Source organism: Talpa europaea (assembly GCF_964194135.1).
Source record: "Talpa europaea genome assembly, chromosome: 16".
Classification (NCBI taxonomy): Eukaryota; Metazoa; Chordata; class Mammalia; order Eulipotyphla; family Talpidae; genus Talpa; species Talpa europaea.
The window spans coordinates 25,062,909-25,078,628 of NC_140084.1; the positions used below are offsets into that span (position 1 = coordinate 25,062,909).

General features: G+C 52.7%; 1 protein-coding gene across 1 annotated transcript; it reads left to right on the plus strand.

Moving 5' to 3' along the window:
- Nucleotides 1-615: 615 nt before the first annotated feature.
- On the plus strand, nt 616-1,663 carry PLEKHF1 (pleckstrin homology and FYVE domain containing 1; the record flags this gene model as incomplete). The annotated part of the gene is made up of 1 exon (XM_084257519.1): nt 616-1,663. Exon 1 carries the CDS (start codon nt 839-841, stop codon nt 1,661-1,663), a length of 825 nt encoding a protein of 274 aa, XP_084113645.1. The 5' UTR covers nt 616-838.
- Between the last annotated feature and the right edge of the window lie 14,057 nt (nt 1,664-15,720).

The window sequence follows — 15,720 nt, forward strand, 5'->3', positions numbered from 1 at the left end:
TGGTTTGGCTTGGTGGATGGAGACCAAACTGGCTAGAGGTTACAGACATCATATTGTCTGGAACGCACTGTCCCCATGCACCTGCACCCTCTACCTGGGGTCGGAGTGTAGTACCAGGTAGCTAGCACCCAGGAACAACTGATGGGAGTTGGGGCTCCATGTTCCAACTTCCTTGCCTCTCGGGCAGACACTCTTGAGGGAGTGTGTTCTATGCTGTCTTCCGAGGTTTCCTCAGTATGTTGATCACCGCAGGCCTAATGGCAGCCTGCTCAGTTACACAGCTTTCCTGCTGCCAACCACTGCTGACTGGCCTCCGCACGCCCCTTCCTGGGGATCCCTTAACCTCCAGGAACTCTAAGGTCTGGCTTCAGGGTAGTTAGTTGCTTTGGTTGGTAGTCTGGAGAGCTTACTGGGTCCCAGCCAGATAATAAGTGGGTTGTCTGTCTTGGACTAGTGATTTGGGGTGTGGGCAGTGTGCTCCTGGCCCCCAACTATGCCCAAAGAAGCTGAGGTGGCCTCCCTGGTGGCACAGGGATTAAAGACACAGCCCTATCAAGCTATCACCAGCCACTACATCACAAGTTTGGTCCCCAGCCCGCCAGGGAGCAACCCACAGGGCCCAGCAGACCTCTCCTGTCTCGCCTGCTGCTCCCCTCAGCAGTGTATTTCAGTCAGTCTGCCTGTTCTGCTCCCCACTCTCTCTGGTGAATCCTCTCACCCACCCGTATCTCTGGCCTACACCCCAGTTCTTATATGCATAAATAAATAAATCTTAAAAAAAAAAAAAAGAAGCTGATGATTCTCTGCCCCTCCACCCACAGCCGTGCCAGCAGCCGAGATGGTAGACCACCTGGCGAACACGGAGATCAACAGCCAGCGCATTGCTGCTGTCGAGAGCTGCTTCGGGGCCTCGGGGCAGCCACTGGCCCTGCCGGGCCGGGTGCTGCTGGGCGAGGGCGTGCTGACCAAGGAGTGCCGCAAGAAGGCCAAGCCACGCATCTTCTTCCTCTTCAATGACATCCTGGTGTATGGCAGCATCGTGCTCAACAAGCGCAAGTACCGCAGCCAACACATCATCCCCCTGGAGGAGGTGACGCTGGAGCCGCTGCCCGAGACCCTGCAGGCCAAGAACCGCTGGATGATCAAGACGGCCAAGAAGTCCTTCGTGGTGTCCGCCGCCTCCACCACGGAGCGCCAGGAGTGGATCAGCCACATCGAGGAGTGTGTGCGGAGGCAGCTGCTGGCCACTGGCCGCCCGCCCAGCAAGGAGCACGCCGCGCCCTGGATCCCCGACAAGGCCACGGACATCTGCATGCGCTGCACGCAGACCCGCTTCTCGGCCATCACCCGGCGCCACCACTGCCGCAAGTGTGGCTTCGTGGTCTGCGCCGAGTGCTCCCGGGAGCGCTTCCTCCTGCCGCGCCTCTCGTCCAAGCCCCTGCGTGTCTGCAGCCTCTGCTACCGCGAGCTGGCTGCTCAGAAGCAGAAGGAGGAAGAGGAGCAGGGCATGGGGTCCCCAGGGCAGCTGGCCCACCTAGCCGGAGCCTCCAGTGGAGACGACGATGACTCAGAGGAGGACAAGGAGTGCAGTGAGGGTGGCGACTGGTCCAGTCACTTCAAGTTCTACACCTCAGGCCTCTCCTGGTCATCCTTCCACAGCTGACCCGGGTCTGCAGATGTGAGGCGGGGGGTGGGAGGGGGCTCCCTAGTCATTTCTGCATCCAAGCCTGCTCTGGGCCCACCACAGGACAGCGCCCCCAGAGCTCACCCCAAGGACTCATCCCCACAGGAGGCAGGCACAGTGAGACATCTGGGCCCTCTGGACCCCAGGACCTTTCTGCTTTTCCACTACAGGTAATTATCTCTCTCCTTAGCAAACCTAAAACCTCAGGCCTCTTGAGAACTAACTGTTTCTCGGCCCTGCCAGCTGCAGTTCCAAGCCCATGAATTACATGACCACAGATATCTTTAGGGACCAGATGTGACTGGAGTGAGGTCTCCTCTCCTCTTAAACCTAAGCACACCCCCAGGGAAGACTGAGTGCTGGGAGGCCTGCAGGAAGCTGAGGCCTGCCCACCCCTACCCCTCAGACCGATGCAGGGGGGCCTCATCAGACAGGGTGTGACAGCTCACCAGAGTCAGACAAGAGTGCTGTGCTGTGGGTGCCCCCAGGCCTGGGGACTGCAGCCTGAGCTCCCCGCAGCTTCTGACCTGGTCTCATCTCTTCCACGTGTCTGGCGCCTCTCGGTCCTCATCTCTACCTGCAAGCGACAGGAACCCAACCCAGACTGACTCAATAAAAAAGAAAAGTGTATTGACCTGTGTGGTTAAAAAGTCTAGAAGTATTTTTTTTTCTTCAGATATGACCAGGGACTGTCCCTGCAGGAAGTCCCCTCTGGGTGCTGTGATGAGGGTGAGGCCTGCAGTCCTTTCACTGGGACTGGGCCACTGAAATGGACGGAAGGCCCTGGCTCCGCCTGGGCCTTCCAGAGTCACAACTTCACGTGTGGCCCCATGCCTGCGCCATTCTAGGGGGTGCTGTGTAGTGGGGGAGGCCTGGCAGAGACCCCCCCCCCCTTGCTTAGAGTGAGGGTTCATTGGGGCTGATGCACAGCTGGCTAGAGACTAGTCCCCATGGTGCTTCTCCATCACCTGGCTAGCCATGGTCAGAGCCCACTGAGGCTTGGGGGTTTTGGGGGGCGCTGTCAGCTAAGCTCCCCAGTGCTCAGCACAGAGCTAAAACCCCACCATCAAGACTGCGGTCTCTGGGTGAAGAGTTATCCTCTCTAACCAGTTCTCAGACATGCTCACGGGGCTCCTGGGAGTGTGACTCTACTCAATAGGTCCGCGGGCTCCTGTTGGTGATAGAGGCCCCTGGGTGGGGGGCAAAGGGCAAGTGGAGTAGCCAGGGCCTATGTCTGGGCCTCCCGCTGGGCAGAGTGACTGAGTGGGGAGGGGCAGAGTTGCTTCTAAGAAGTACTTGTTGGTTTACAGGTTCTTGGCCTCCTTGAGCCACACTAACTGGTTCAGACCAGTTCTGCCTGGGCCGAGGGCACAGCCCTGGACAAGTCACGGGATGAGGGGCAACTTCCTGCAGACAGATCAGGTCCCTTCTCAGAAAGCCAGGCCAGGCAGCCCCCTCCCTTCACCCCAGAGCTGCTGCTGGGGTCGGGAGTATCCAACTCCAGGCACTAGCCTGAATTCTGCTTCTGTCCCCTGGAAACTCCCTTGCCTGGGAACCTTCGAGGTCTAAGGGGGTTGGGGGAAGCCCCAGGGCAATGTTCTTTTGGACAGGAGAAAAGACTGGCTGCAGCTGCTCCCAGCGCTGCCAGCCTCCTCCATAGCTGCCTGCCAGAGGACACAGGGCATGGCAGGTGGGCGGGCTGGCCAGTGTCCTCCCTGCCAGTATTGGGCAGGTATCAACTCCCTCACCTGGGCTCCAACTTGCTTGTTTGGCGCCCCCTCCCCCACCCAGGGCTGATGGTTCCCTGACCCCTGAAGTGTCAGGCCTGTAAGGACCCAGGGGTAGGTGGCCACAGGCTCTGGAGGGGCTCCATCCAAGCACATGCACTCACTGATGCTTACTGTATGCACCCAGGTGCTGAGGACTCAGCTGTGAGTGAGACATGATCCCACCTCCCCAGGAATGTTCAGTCTGGTAGGTGTGACAGACATGCACAGGAGCGGGTGGGCCTGTGTAGTGGGGGCATGGACAGAAGCAGGACTTGGGGGTGGGGGGGGACAGCACTCCATGGGGTGCTCACAGTGCAGGTGGAGGCCATCTCTGCAGAGGGTGGTGGGGGGCAAGCCTTGGCTGTCCTCACCTAAGGGCTGGCCCCTTTGCCATTCTGCCAAATGTTCTGGATGGCAGCAGAGGGGGTGCTTGGAAACAAAACAAACTCCTCAGGCTGAGCGCAAGCCCACATGGGCCCCAGAAGGTTGAGTGCCTGTGCTGGTCCCCACTGACACAGGGGAATCAGGTGCTCACAGAATGGAAATATGCACCCAAGAAGAGAAGGCGCTACCCCAGGAGTCATCTCCCTCCTCAGCCTGGTTTGGGTCTAGCATCAGGCCAGGCTGTGGCCCATCTACCCCACCAGGCAGTTCCGGGAGGGGCTTGCTTGGGCCAGGTGCTGGGGGCTGGGTTTTCACCTACCTCCAGCAATGCTATTGCCCAAGGCTCTCAGTCAAGGCCTCAAGCTGACCCTTGCTCTTGGCCGCCCCCTCAGCTAGAGGTCAGCGCTCAGGCTGAATCCCTGCCTCTGCTCTTTGCAGCCATTTCTTTTTTCCAGATGGAGGCCTGAGACCGGGCAACAGGGCTGGGTCAACTGGACCAGGGGCCAGGCCCTCACTCCCACCTGGGGTTTGCTTTCAAGGCCTGGTGAGAACACAGATGGTCCTGCTGGCCAAGTGCTCCCGCCGCTGCCACTTTCCTCAGAACTGCACCTGGACCCTGTGTCTATACCAGAGGCTGATCCTCATGGACTTTGGGCCCCTGGGTGGACGATGCAGATGGGTGAGGCGAGGTTCTGAGGCCCAGGCACTACTGTTTGAGGGGCTTGCCCGAAGTGGCCCTCAAATCTGGAATCAGCCCAGGTGGGAGGTGCACCCAGTGGAGTGTAAAGTCACTGTGTGACCTCAGGGCATTTGGGACCTGTGCCATGCAGACCTCTCTAGAGTTCAGTTTGTCCCTGCAGGGCAGCAGAAATGGAGGGAGGCCAGTTTAAGGGGCTGAGTGACCCCTTCCTGTGAGTACTGGTGCCATTTTCAGTTGCCAGATTTTCTTAGGGCAGGTTCACCTATATGAGTGCTGGTCACATTTGGGTGCCATGTGCAGAGCAGGTTCACCTGTATGAGTGCTGGTCACATTTGGGTGCCATGTGCAGAGGCAGGGAGCCAGGCTGAGGGTTCACAGGACTCAAGGAATCTTACCCCTCCTTGATGACAATGAATTGAGGGGGGGCAGCAGAATGCTGTCACTTACTGAGGCCCATCAGTGTGCTGGCTCCAGGGCTGGCCATGCAAGCCCATCCTAAGGTTGAAGAGGAAGTGGCCTGAGCGGGAGTTACTAGAAGAGGTGTGTGATTTGGGAGAACTTCCTGGAGGAGGTGGTGTTTAGTTGAGCCTCAGAGGACAGTAAGACTTTCAGAGAAGATTGTGATATCCATGAGGATTAGAACTCTGGGTCTTTGTTAACCATCCTCCCCTGTCCCAGCTTACAAATATTTATTGACTGGCTAAATTAATCCAGTAGGAAATAGGGTTGGGGGTGTTGGGGTAGAGGGGATGATAATAAAATGACAATTGAACTTTACCCCATGGTGCCTCCTTTGCTCTAGATGAGAACCAGTGACCCCAAGCTTTCTGGAGGGTTGGGGACCAGCCCCTGCACCCAGACACTGATACCCCCTCAGGCAGAGGCAAGAAGTAAGGTCCACCTTAACCCTACCCAGGCAGGACTTTCTGGGCTGATGGTATCAGACCAGTTTGCAGATTGGGGCCCAAGGGCTTCCTGGGAGGACTTCGTCTAGGCTGGCATCAAAGAATTTCTGCTGGCCTGTCCCCAGCCTGTTCTCTGGTCTCCTTCATTCAGAGGCTGCTCTGCCATCAGGCAGGGTGGGCGTGACTGCACGGCTGACCTGGTTCTCAGCCAGGATCTGGACTCACTCAGACCTCACTCATTAAACCAAGGTAGCCACTTCCTCTGGCCCGCCTCTGACCTAGGCTGCAGGAAATGACCCTCCTGAGGCTGTGGGCAGGAGAGAGGCCACCTCCACCTTTATGTCTGGGGCTTTTTACACCTGGCCCCAGCAGGCTGCCCCAGGCCTCCTCCCCAGTGCTGGCCGGCCAGGGCCAGCTCCCTGCCTTTCTGCATGCAGGCTCCCTCTGTGAGCCCTGCTTCAGCCCTGAGCATACCTGTATCCAGAGAAAAACCGGAGGCAAGTATGGACTGGGACTGGGGTGGGAGTGGGGTTCTGCTTGCTAAACCCAACAGAACCAGACTTGGGCTTCTCAGGGCTTCCTGCTGACTGTGCCCACCACTCCCCACCTCTGCCCATGAAACTTGGTCCTCCCTATGGATCCCTCTGCAGCCTTCCTGGGTTGCCCCAGGGTGGCATGGCTGTCCCATCTGTGCTCCCAGAGCACCTGAAGCCCCTGCTCCTGCTCCCTGTCTCCCCCCACCCCCATCATCCCTGAGGTCCTGCACCACTGAAGCAGGACCTCAAAACCAAGCCTCAAACCCCCACTGTTCCAGCGGGGCAGGGAGCAGTTGATTCATCCTTCACCTGCATCCTCCAGTCCCAGCCCATGGCCTGTGCCCCTGGCCATCCCATACACTTCTCTTCAGAGGTGGCCATGTGACTTCCCCTAGCTCCTCGGGACATTGGCTAGATTCTGGGGCCACGGGGACCTCAAAAGCCTATGTTGAAAACTGACCCATCGACACTGCCTAACCTGCTTGTCCTGCCTCCATTCGCTTCTGCACTCAGACCTCCCAGCCCAACACTGAGGTGTTTCCTGACCCTCCCCTTGCCTGTCCTCACCCTTCTGCACACTTCCTGGCCCAAGCTGAAGGAGTTTGGTTCACCTTGGCACTGAAGGGGCATCTTTAGGGCCACCATGGAGTAGTTCAAGGGAGACCACGGAGATGGGTATGGGCCAGGCTGTGTGGACTCCTCAAAGGTCCCATGAGCATGTACCCCTGCAGCCCCTCCTGCCAGGGAGGCCCAGCATGGCCAGCCCCCAGCCCCCCCCCCCACCACAGCCTCCCCATCACAAAGCTTCAGACTGGCATTTGGATCAGTCTAAAAGGGAAAACGGGATCAAACCCAGGCAAGGAGAGGGAAAACCCAAGTAAGGCTCTCTGGGGATCCCCCCCATTCCCTTCACCATCTGGGTTGAGAAGCCAAGGTCCCTGGCTCCTCGATGCTCACAGTTCGGGGGGAACAGTGACGAAAGGCTGTGGCCAGGGCACAGTCCAAGCCCCTCATGGAGTCCAGCTCCCGCTGGCTCCTCCACCCCACCACAGAGCCCCCTCTGACTGGAATATTCCAAAACTGGAAACAAAAAGGCAGGCAGGCAGGGAGGGAAAGAATGAGGGGTGGGCAGACCAAGCCAGACATTTCTGGGCAAAAACAAGGGGAAATTTCAGTCCTTGGAGCATCAGTCTCAGAGTTCTGCCAGTTGTTCTCACCCCCAGAAGGGGCTTTCCAAGGACAAGCTCCTGCCCACCAGGCTCCTGAGCTGGAGGGAGTTGAGCCGGGGCTTGGGGCCAGTTGTTCTGCCTTCGCTCCTTTGCACTGCTGAGCCTAAGAGTGCCCTCCAGCTGCTCACAGCAACAGACAGGCTGTAGAAAACCAAGGTCCCAGGATTACGGGACATGCACACACACACGGACACATACATGTGTGTATGCATGCATCTATGTGCATGTACACAGAAACTTTGTTCAGTTTGCAAATTACCAAGCTCATGGGCATCTGTGGCTCAGCCCTGCCTCGTCCCTCCTTTGTATGGCTGCATCATGTGTCCTGTGTGAAATAATACAAAAAACTATGTGTCGGTCTGTTGGGAGCCTGCTGCCCTAGAGGGAGCTGGAGTTTTTGGAGAAGACCTGTTTACTCTGCTTACGGAGTTCCAGGATGTTAGAAGTTCTGCAAACAGAACTTCTTCCCAGAATTAACTCCTGTTCTCTGAGGACGTGCTGGCATCTCCGTATGTTCCCCACTAACCAGGAAATTTGTTTTCAGCAGTAACTTATTAATCTGTATAAGCAAAAACGCAATGCGTGCTATTTTCTTGTTCCTTTGTTCCTATCTTCAATAAAAGCTTGGGCTGGAGATAAAATGACTTTGTTCTAATGAGGCAATGCTTGTTGGGTTCTGGAGGTGAAGGGGTGGGCACTGGTCCCCAGAAAGACCAAACCATGACTGGGGGCTTGGAATTTCAGCCCTAGTCCCCGTTCTCTGGGAAGGAGCGAGGGACTGGAGATTGAGTTTATGGTCACTTTTGAGGAAGGCTCCACTAAAATTCCATGAGTACTGGATTCAGAGCTCCCAGGTTGGTGAACACACGTGGGTACTGGAAGGTGGCACCCCTGGGAAGGGCATCCTTTCCCCACACCTCACCCTTTGAATCTCTGCCTGAGCCCTTTATAGTAAATCCATAAACATAAGTGCCCCCCTTAGTTCTGTGAGTCAGTCTACAAGTTGTCAAGCCCAAGGGGTGTGCATGGGAGCCCTGATTTTTAGCTGCTTGGTCAGAAGCACAGGTGTCAACCTGGGACTTGGAAGTAGCACCTGAAGCGGGGGCAGCCCCCCTTAGCCTGCGGGGGTCTGAGCACTAACTCCAGATGCTGTCAAGGAGAGCTGGACAGGACAGACAGTTGGTGGGCAGAGAACTGCTCGGGGTGGGGATCCCCCCAACACAAACACATCTAGTGTCAGAAGCACCCGAGTATGGTGGTGGTGTGAGGGTTTTCCTAGGGAGCCCTATTCCTCGCCCTGAGCCATGTGTGTTGGTTGGTATGGCTGGCTCATCCACATCCCGACCCCAGAAATGGCACAAGACAGGGGTGGACAGCAGTACCCCCCAGCCCCTCCCGTCAGGACTGCAGATACCTGCTGAGGGCTGGGAGGGTCCACAGCCACATCCCCACCTGCCCGTCTGCACAGAGGGAGGAGGGGTCCCGCGATGCCTCATGACAACAGCCTCAGTAGAGTCCAGGGTAAGGGACCAGAGGAGGTTCTTGGGGCTCAGGTTCACCCCCAGTGTATGAGGGGATCGCCCAGCAGGCGTGGGCTGCAGAGCACGTGTGCGTTTCAATTCAATTAGGGAGAAATCCACCCAATGATGAACAGCTCCAAGATATAGAAACAGAACATTCAAAAGCATAATGGACGCGGTGATTGTTTCCTTTATTCAAGTCAAAAACAATGCTACATCTCACTCGGCAGCCTCGAGTCTCACACGCTGATTACCACGCAAGTCAAAACTCAGGGGAACAAACATAATTCAGATGCAAACCTGATTTAGGGAAACAAAGCCAGCTGAGCCCTTCTCAAGTTGGGAGAACAATGGTGGAGACTGAGCGTCTTCAAGGCTGTACTTAGTGAAAGTGCTTGTGTCCGCTTAGGCCCCAGGGTTTTCTGCACCTTGAGCTCCTCATCAAAGGCTGAGATTGGGCAATTAGGAAAATTAGGACGTCTTCAAAGTATGATAAGGAGGAAATTAGGCGCATAGTCCAGAAGAGGTGACAGTCATGTCCGGGTGGCCCCTGGGGTCTGTGGCCTTTTCTATCATGATATAACCCACATTCATTCAAGTCCACAACACTGAGTGTGCAGCTTGGTTAGACACACATATGCAGACACACACACCTGCACCCACACACATATGCACTCACACACATGCACAGGAACACACATGTACACACATGCATGCACACACACATACTTACACACAGCACATGCAGGTGAAAACAGAGAAGCTCCCTGGGCCCTTCCTAGCAGCACTGCCTCCAAGGATTCTGGTATTCTGATTTCTGTCACTCTAAGGGGTTCCAGGTTTTTCAGCTTTGTACACACAGAATCACACTGTGTCTTTTTTAGACACTTTGCCCAACATCATGTCTGCGAGACTGTCCCATGTTGCCCTGGGGCCCTGCCTGTCCTTTCGTAGGGTGGAAGAGTATTCCATTTGTCTTTTCCATCCTACTGTTGATGGGTGTTTGGGCTGTGTCCAGGGCGGGGTACAAGGAATAAGGTTGCTGTGACCTTTTTCCTGCAGATGTCTTTGATGGACACTTGCTTCCACACGGTCTGGAACTAGGAAGGAGACAGCTGGGCCGTGGGGTGGGGAGAGGCACGCGTGTACACAACCTCGAAGAAGCTGCCCAATGGCCGTTAAACCAATTAGCACCCCCACCAGCAGGATGCTGCTCCAGTGTTGGCAGGTTGGGGTTCGAGGTGGCAGTAGCAGAGACGGACTAGGAGCATCTAGAGGACCAAAGGAAGATCAGGAGAGTCTGGAGTCCCACGGCCCATTGGGGAGGGGGTGACCGACTGTGTCAAGGGCTGAGATGGGAACTGGGAACTGACCGCAACCGGAGGCCAGGGCGACCTGATAAGCAGTGCTTTGGTGGCATCCTAGGAACAGAACCTGCTGAAAAGGGTGGAGATAAGAGGAGTCTGGGGGCCTGGAAAACTCTTTGCATTGAGCAATTACAATGCAACAGGAGAGGAAGGGGGCAGGTGGGGAAAGTCATCCCAAAGAGAGTTATTTTTCTAAACAGTTTTATTGCAACATAATTCACATCCCATAAAATCTACTCCCCTCTTTAAAGTCTACAATTCGGTGGCTTTTAGCATCAAATATATAAATATACATAAGTAAAAGAAATCTATATTATATGTGATACAAAAACATAATGAATAAAGTAGATAAATAAATGCACTTAATATTTTCACAAGATTGTGCAACCATCGCCACTGTGTCTTTTCAGGATGTTTTCATCACCCCAGAGAGAAACGCCATCCCCAGGAGCTGTCGCTCCCCATTCCTCACTCCCCAGCCTCTGGAAGCAACTGATTTTTCTGTCTCTGTGGATTTGGCTGTTCTGGACATTTTCTGCAAGTGGGATCACATGCTATGTGGTGTTTTGTGACTGGATTCTTCTACTCAGCAGATTTTCAAAGTTCATCCATGTTGTACAATCAGTATATCATTCCTTTTTATTTCTGAATAATATTCCATAATATCTTACATACAAGACAGGGACCACTTTTGTTTGTCCATTCATCAGTTGATGGACTTTGTTTCCATGTGGAGCGATGATGAAAAATGCTGCTGCTAATAACACTTGTGTGTTAAGTGTTTGTATGGACGTGTTTTCAGTTCTTTTGGGCTTATGCCAAGGAGTGGAATTGCTGGGTCAATTCCCATCTGATTACTTCCTTCTCTCAGTGAAACAGAAAGCAAAGTCACCACTGAAGAAAGAGGACAGAGGAAGGATGAAAGCTGAGCAAAGAAGAGGCTGGGGGAGGAATGAACAGGGAAAATGCCAGCTAGTTGCCACAACATCACAGTCTCTCTCGGCTTAGAGATGATGAATTGAAAGTGAGGCCAGTAGGTATGGTCAGGAGCTTTTCTTTTTTTAATTATTTCTTTTTAAATTTTTTTGTGTGTAGAAGAACTGGGGTACAGGCCAGAGGTGCAGAGGGGTGAGAGGATTCACCAGAGACAGAGTGGGGAGCAGAATAGGTAGATCTATGAAATATACTGCTAAGGGGAGCAGCAGGCAGGACAGGAGAGGTCTGCTGCGCTATATGGGTCAGCTCCCTGGCTGGGGATCAAACTTAAGCCATCGGGGTCATAGCACTGAGACAACCCTAAGGCCACCAGGGAGGCCCAGGAGTTTTTCTTTAGCCATAGGTAGGCAGATGCAGGTGAGGAGGGGGTGGAGATTCAAGCCTCCAAGGCCTCTGTGGCAGGGTTGCCGGTGCCTGGGGGCAGGAGCAACCTGCTTCTTAGTGGCTGCAGCAAGAAGCCTCTCTAGAGGGAGGAGGTCTTCATCCTCACACTAGGCCAGCTGACATCTCAAAGCAGGCAGCTAAATCTGGCCAGAGGGCAGGGGTTAGGGAAATCACCAGGAAGCCCCTGCTTGCCTCAGTCTGCTGGGGCCACCAGGACAAAGAACCATTCTGGGTGGCTTAAGTAACAGGCACATGTTGCTCATAGTTCTGGAGGCTGGAAGTCCCGGATCAGCGTGCCAGCCAGGAGGGCTTCTGGCTTGAGGATGCCGCCTTGCCCTGGGTCCTCACATGGCCAAGAGTGAGCAGTCTCTGCTGTCCCTTCTCGTAAGGGCCCTAATTCCATCATGAAGGCCCCACCCTCATGGCTGCTTCCAAACCTAATTATTTCCCAAAGGCCCCATCCCAAATGGATCACACTGGGGTTTAGGGCTTCGGCATATGAATTTTGAGGAGAACACAATTTAGTCTAAAGCACCATCCAAAGTGCTCTTGACCTCTATTTAACAAAGACCTCAAATGAGCCCAAGATGCTAAACTTCAGATCAGAGAAAGAGGTTCCTGGCGTATAGGGACATGTCTCTAGTGCAATAGAGGAATCTTCCTTTTTACATTTTCCACTATGTGTCTTATAGAGTTGTGATAAGGGAGCCACAAAAGGCTTGACATGTGATTAGTCTGAACTGAGATGTGCTATCAGTATAAAACATACACCAGGTTTTGAAGACTAATACTAGCTCAATAACATTTTATATGGAGTACAGTTTGAAATAATTTATCAGCTATATTGGGTTAAATAAAGTATATTATTAAATTAATATCACCGGGGTCTCCCCGGTGGCGCAGCGGTTGCGCGCTGGGTTGCGAAGCTGCCCGCGGTCTCTGCGGCGCAGGTTCGATCCCCGGCTGCTCCCCGGCCACCGGAGGAGGGTCCCGCATGGCGCGCAGACCTCTCCTGCCGCCCGCTGCTCCCCTCAGCAGTGTACTTCGGTCCTTCTGCCTGTTCTGCTCCCCGCTCTGGCTCTGGTGAATTCTCTCACCCTCCCGCGCTTCTGACTGTACCCAGTGCTTGTATAAACAAAACAAACAAACAAATAAATAAATAAATAAAACATGCCTCTATTAAAAATTTTTTTAATTAATTAATATCACCGGTTTCTTCTTTTTTTAAATGTGGTTATTAGAAAATCTAAATTTGTGAGGTGTCTTATTTCTGCAGGACAGCAAGAAGGCATGGCGGCCCTCCTGTCCCAGCCCATGGACTCGTGCACATGGGCTAAGGCTCTCATGGGTACACGGGCTGCACAACCGGGGTCTAGATTTGGTTCACCCCGCAGCGGGGCCAGGCTCAGCATTGCTCCTGAGGACACTGCCTGGAGTCAGCTGGCAGGAACAGTCACTGGTTGGGGACCAGTCTGATTCTCGTTAGCTTTAGGAACACATAGATAATTAATATTTTTAAACACTAGAACCCCCTGGGTGTGAGATGACTTTGTGGCGTGGAGAGGTCTGTCCACCTTTGCCACTTCCTCTGAGCCAAGCCCATCATGCAGGAGAGCAGGGGGTCATAAGCACCCATCACATTTTATCTGTCTCTTTATTTCCCCCAAAACACATAGTATGAAGTTGCTGTAAGGTGACTAATGCATGTGGAGCAATTCCACTGAATTCCATAAGCCCATCCCCATTCGCTACTTATCCCAGTTGGTTATTAGTATTCAGAGATATTGTCCACACACGTAGTTTAACTATTTCCCTATTGTCCAACACTGGAACTGCTTGCCTTTTTTTCCTGCTATTATAAACAGCAGTACTATTAATATTTTCTTTCCATTTGAATTATTTTATTGGTATGTTTTCCCTGAAGTGAAATTTGTTGGCTGGAAAGTATATACAATTTTATGGTTCCTATGATTTTTTTCTCTTTAAATCACTCTCCCAAAAGACCATCACTGCATTTTCTCCAGAGCTGGGTATATGTGCGTGTCCTTTGCTTCCCCGCAGTCCTACCAGCTCTGGGTTTGATCATTTGCAATTATTTTTACTAATTGGTATATCACAGATATCTCCTTGCATGCACTTAAGCTAATGATAACGAGTAAAGTCCTTCCCTTAAAACCCACAAAAACTGAATAGCCATACCTCAAAAGTATAGGAAAACACCTTTCAACTCCCTCCATTTGCCAGGACTTAGGGGTCCCCGCAGTGGTACTGCCTCCTGATCCCCAGTTATCATAATGGTCTCAGAAGCCCCCTCCGCCTAATAAAGACATCCTCATCCTCCCAGCAGCTGAGAACACATCACAAGTCCCCTTTCCCTGTGCAGTTTTGATGGATCCTGGCATTTCTTAAATGCCATCTGTTGATTGTTCAGGATTGAGACGTTCTGCTTTATATGCAAAAATGTTGCAGGATACATGGCCTATTTGCTATTTGTGGCTTATTAAAGCCTCAGGAAAGCCCCAGGCCTCTCCCTCTACAACTGCATCATCGTGGACCACATCCGGGCCTGGCTCCTGAGTCACAAGACAAGGTAGCCAGGCTCCGAGGGGTGGTGGACAAGAACAGATGCTCCTGGTTGCCCACTAGATGGCACCTCTCAATAACTAATGGGGACAGGACGCTTCTTTCCAAACCCAGGGCCCCAGTCTCCCCAGCTTCCTGCATGGCAAGGCACTCTAGTCTCCAGTCATATTTATTTCCAAGGTAAACATTTCAAAACACACACACACACACATACACACACACACACAAAACAGAAAAAATTAAAAAGTTCATTCTAACTAAAAATACACCATCTGCCTGTGAAAAAAATCTCACTCAGCACACCATGTCAACACCCAAAGCAGGTTAATAACCAGCCTAAAGCAGATGGTTTCTTTTTATAACTACTGGATTCCCCCCACCGAGGTTTCCTCCTCAATTGCCCCTCACCCCTCTGGCACTTTTTCCTGGGTGCTGCCATGGCCCAGTCAGCCGCAGGGGGGCTGGCTGGCTGAAAGCCCCCTATTCAGGCCTGGGCCTCTCACCCTCTGCTGGCCTGGACCAGGGTCTCTCAGCATTGTGTGGGCAGGTAGCCACCAAGTAACCCCCACTCGGTCACCCACTCAAAACCACAAAAAACAAATCCAACCAGGACACTAGGAACAGCCCATCACCCTATTTCTTGGTGAGGATGCAATGAAATGGCATCCCAAGCCCTGTTGCTGAGAGAGCAAATTAATGATACTTCCACTCTGGAAAGAACTTTGACTAAATATAACAAGAGCTTAAAAAAAAAACGCATAATTTTTAATCCGGGAATTTTCCTTTGAGGAGTCTAATATGAATGGAATATTAACACAAAAATATTCAGTGCAACATTGTAATAGGAAATATCAAGTGTTGCAGAATATTGTGTGTCCGGAGCCGCATGGAGCATGTGCCGTGTTGCGCATGCTCGCAAGTTAGGTTTCGATTCCTGTTTCGCCTTCGGAGAAACCACTGCGTTTCCGAAAAATCACATGGGACTGGGAGGTACGAGGGGAGGAGCGAGGGGGGATAAGAAGGGAACCACGGGAGAGACTGGAGAGACTGCGTAGAGGAGAAGGAGAGAGACTGCGTAGAGGATGAGGCGAGGAGACCTCGAGAAGGAGACTGTGGAAAGGACACTGTGTAGAGACTTTGAGAGAGGATACTGAGAAACGTACTGAGAGAGGAGCATAGAGAAGGCCAGGGAAGGTAGTAGGACAGGGAAAGGAAAAAATATGTAAAAGTAGGAAAAGGAAAAAGGAAAAATAAAGAAGCAAACGCTAGCGTCAAGTTGTCAAGCCCCTCATTTCAATCCTCAGCCCTTCTCTTTTCGTGCCTCCGAATCCCGCGGGTCGGGACAATTATGCAGCCATCACACATGTTTATAACGACATCACAAATATTTAGCGTTAAGTGTAAGTGTTCAAAGACATCTAAACAGTTAGAAAGCAAGTGCATTAAAACACACATACGTGTCATTACAAGGATGGCAGGAAACATACCCACGTTGTTGACATGGTTTTCTGGGTGGTGAGATTTGCAGTGTTTTTCATTATACCTTTCTAGATTTGTCTAGATTTTCAGCAAATAAAAGGAAATGGATCATTTTCAAGGATATTTAAAGGCAGAGTTAAAGAAGAACACAAGGCATCGGGGAGAGGGGCTGTATGTAAGGAGG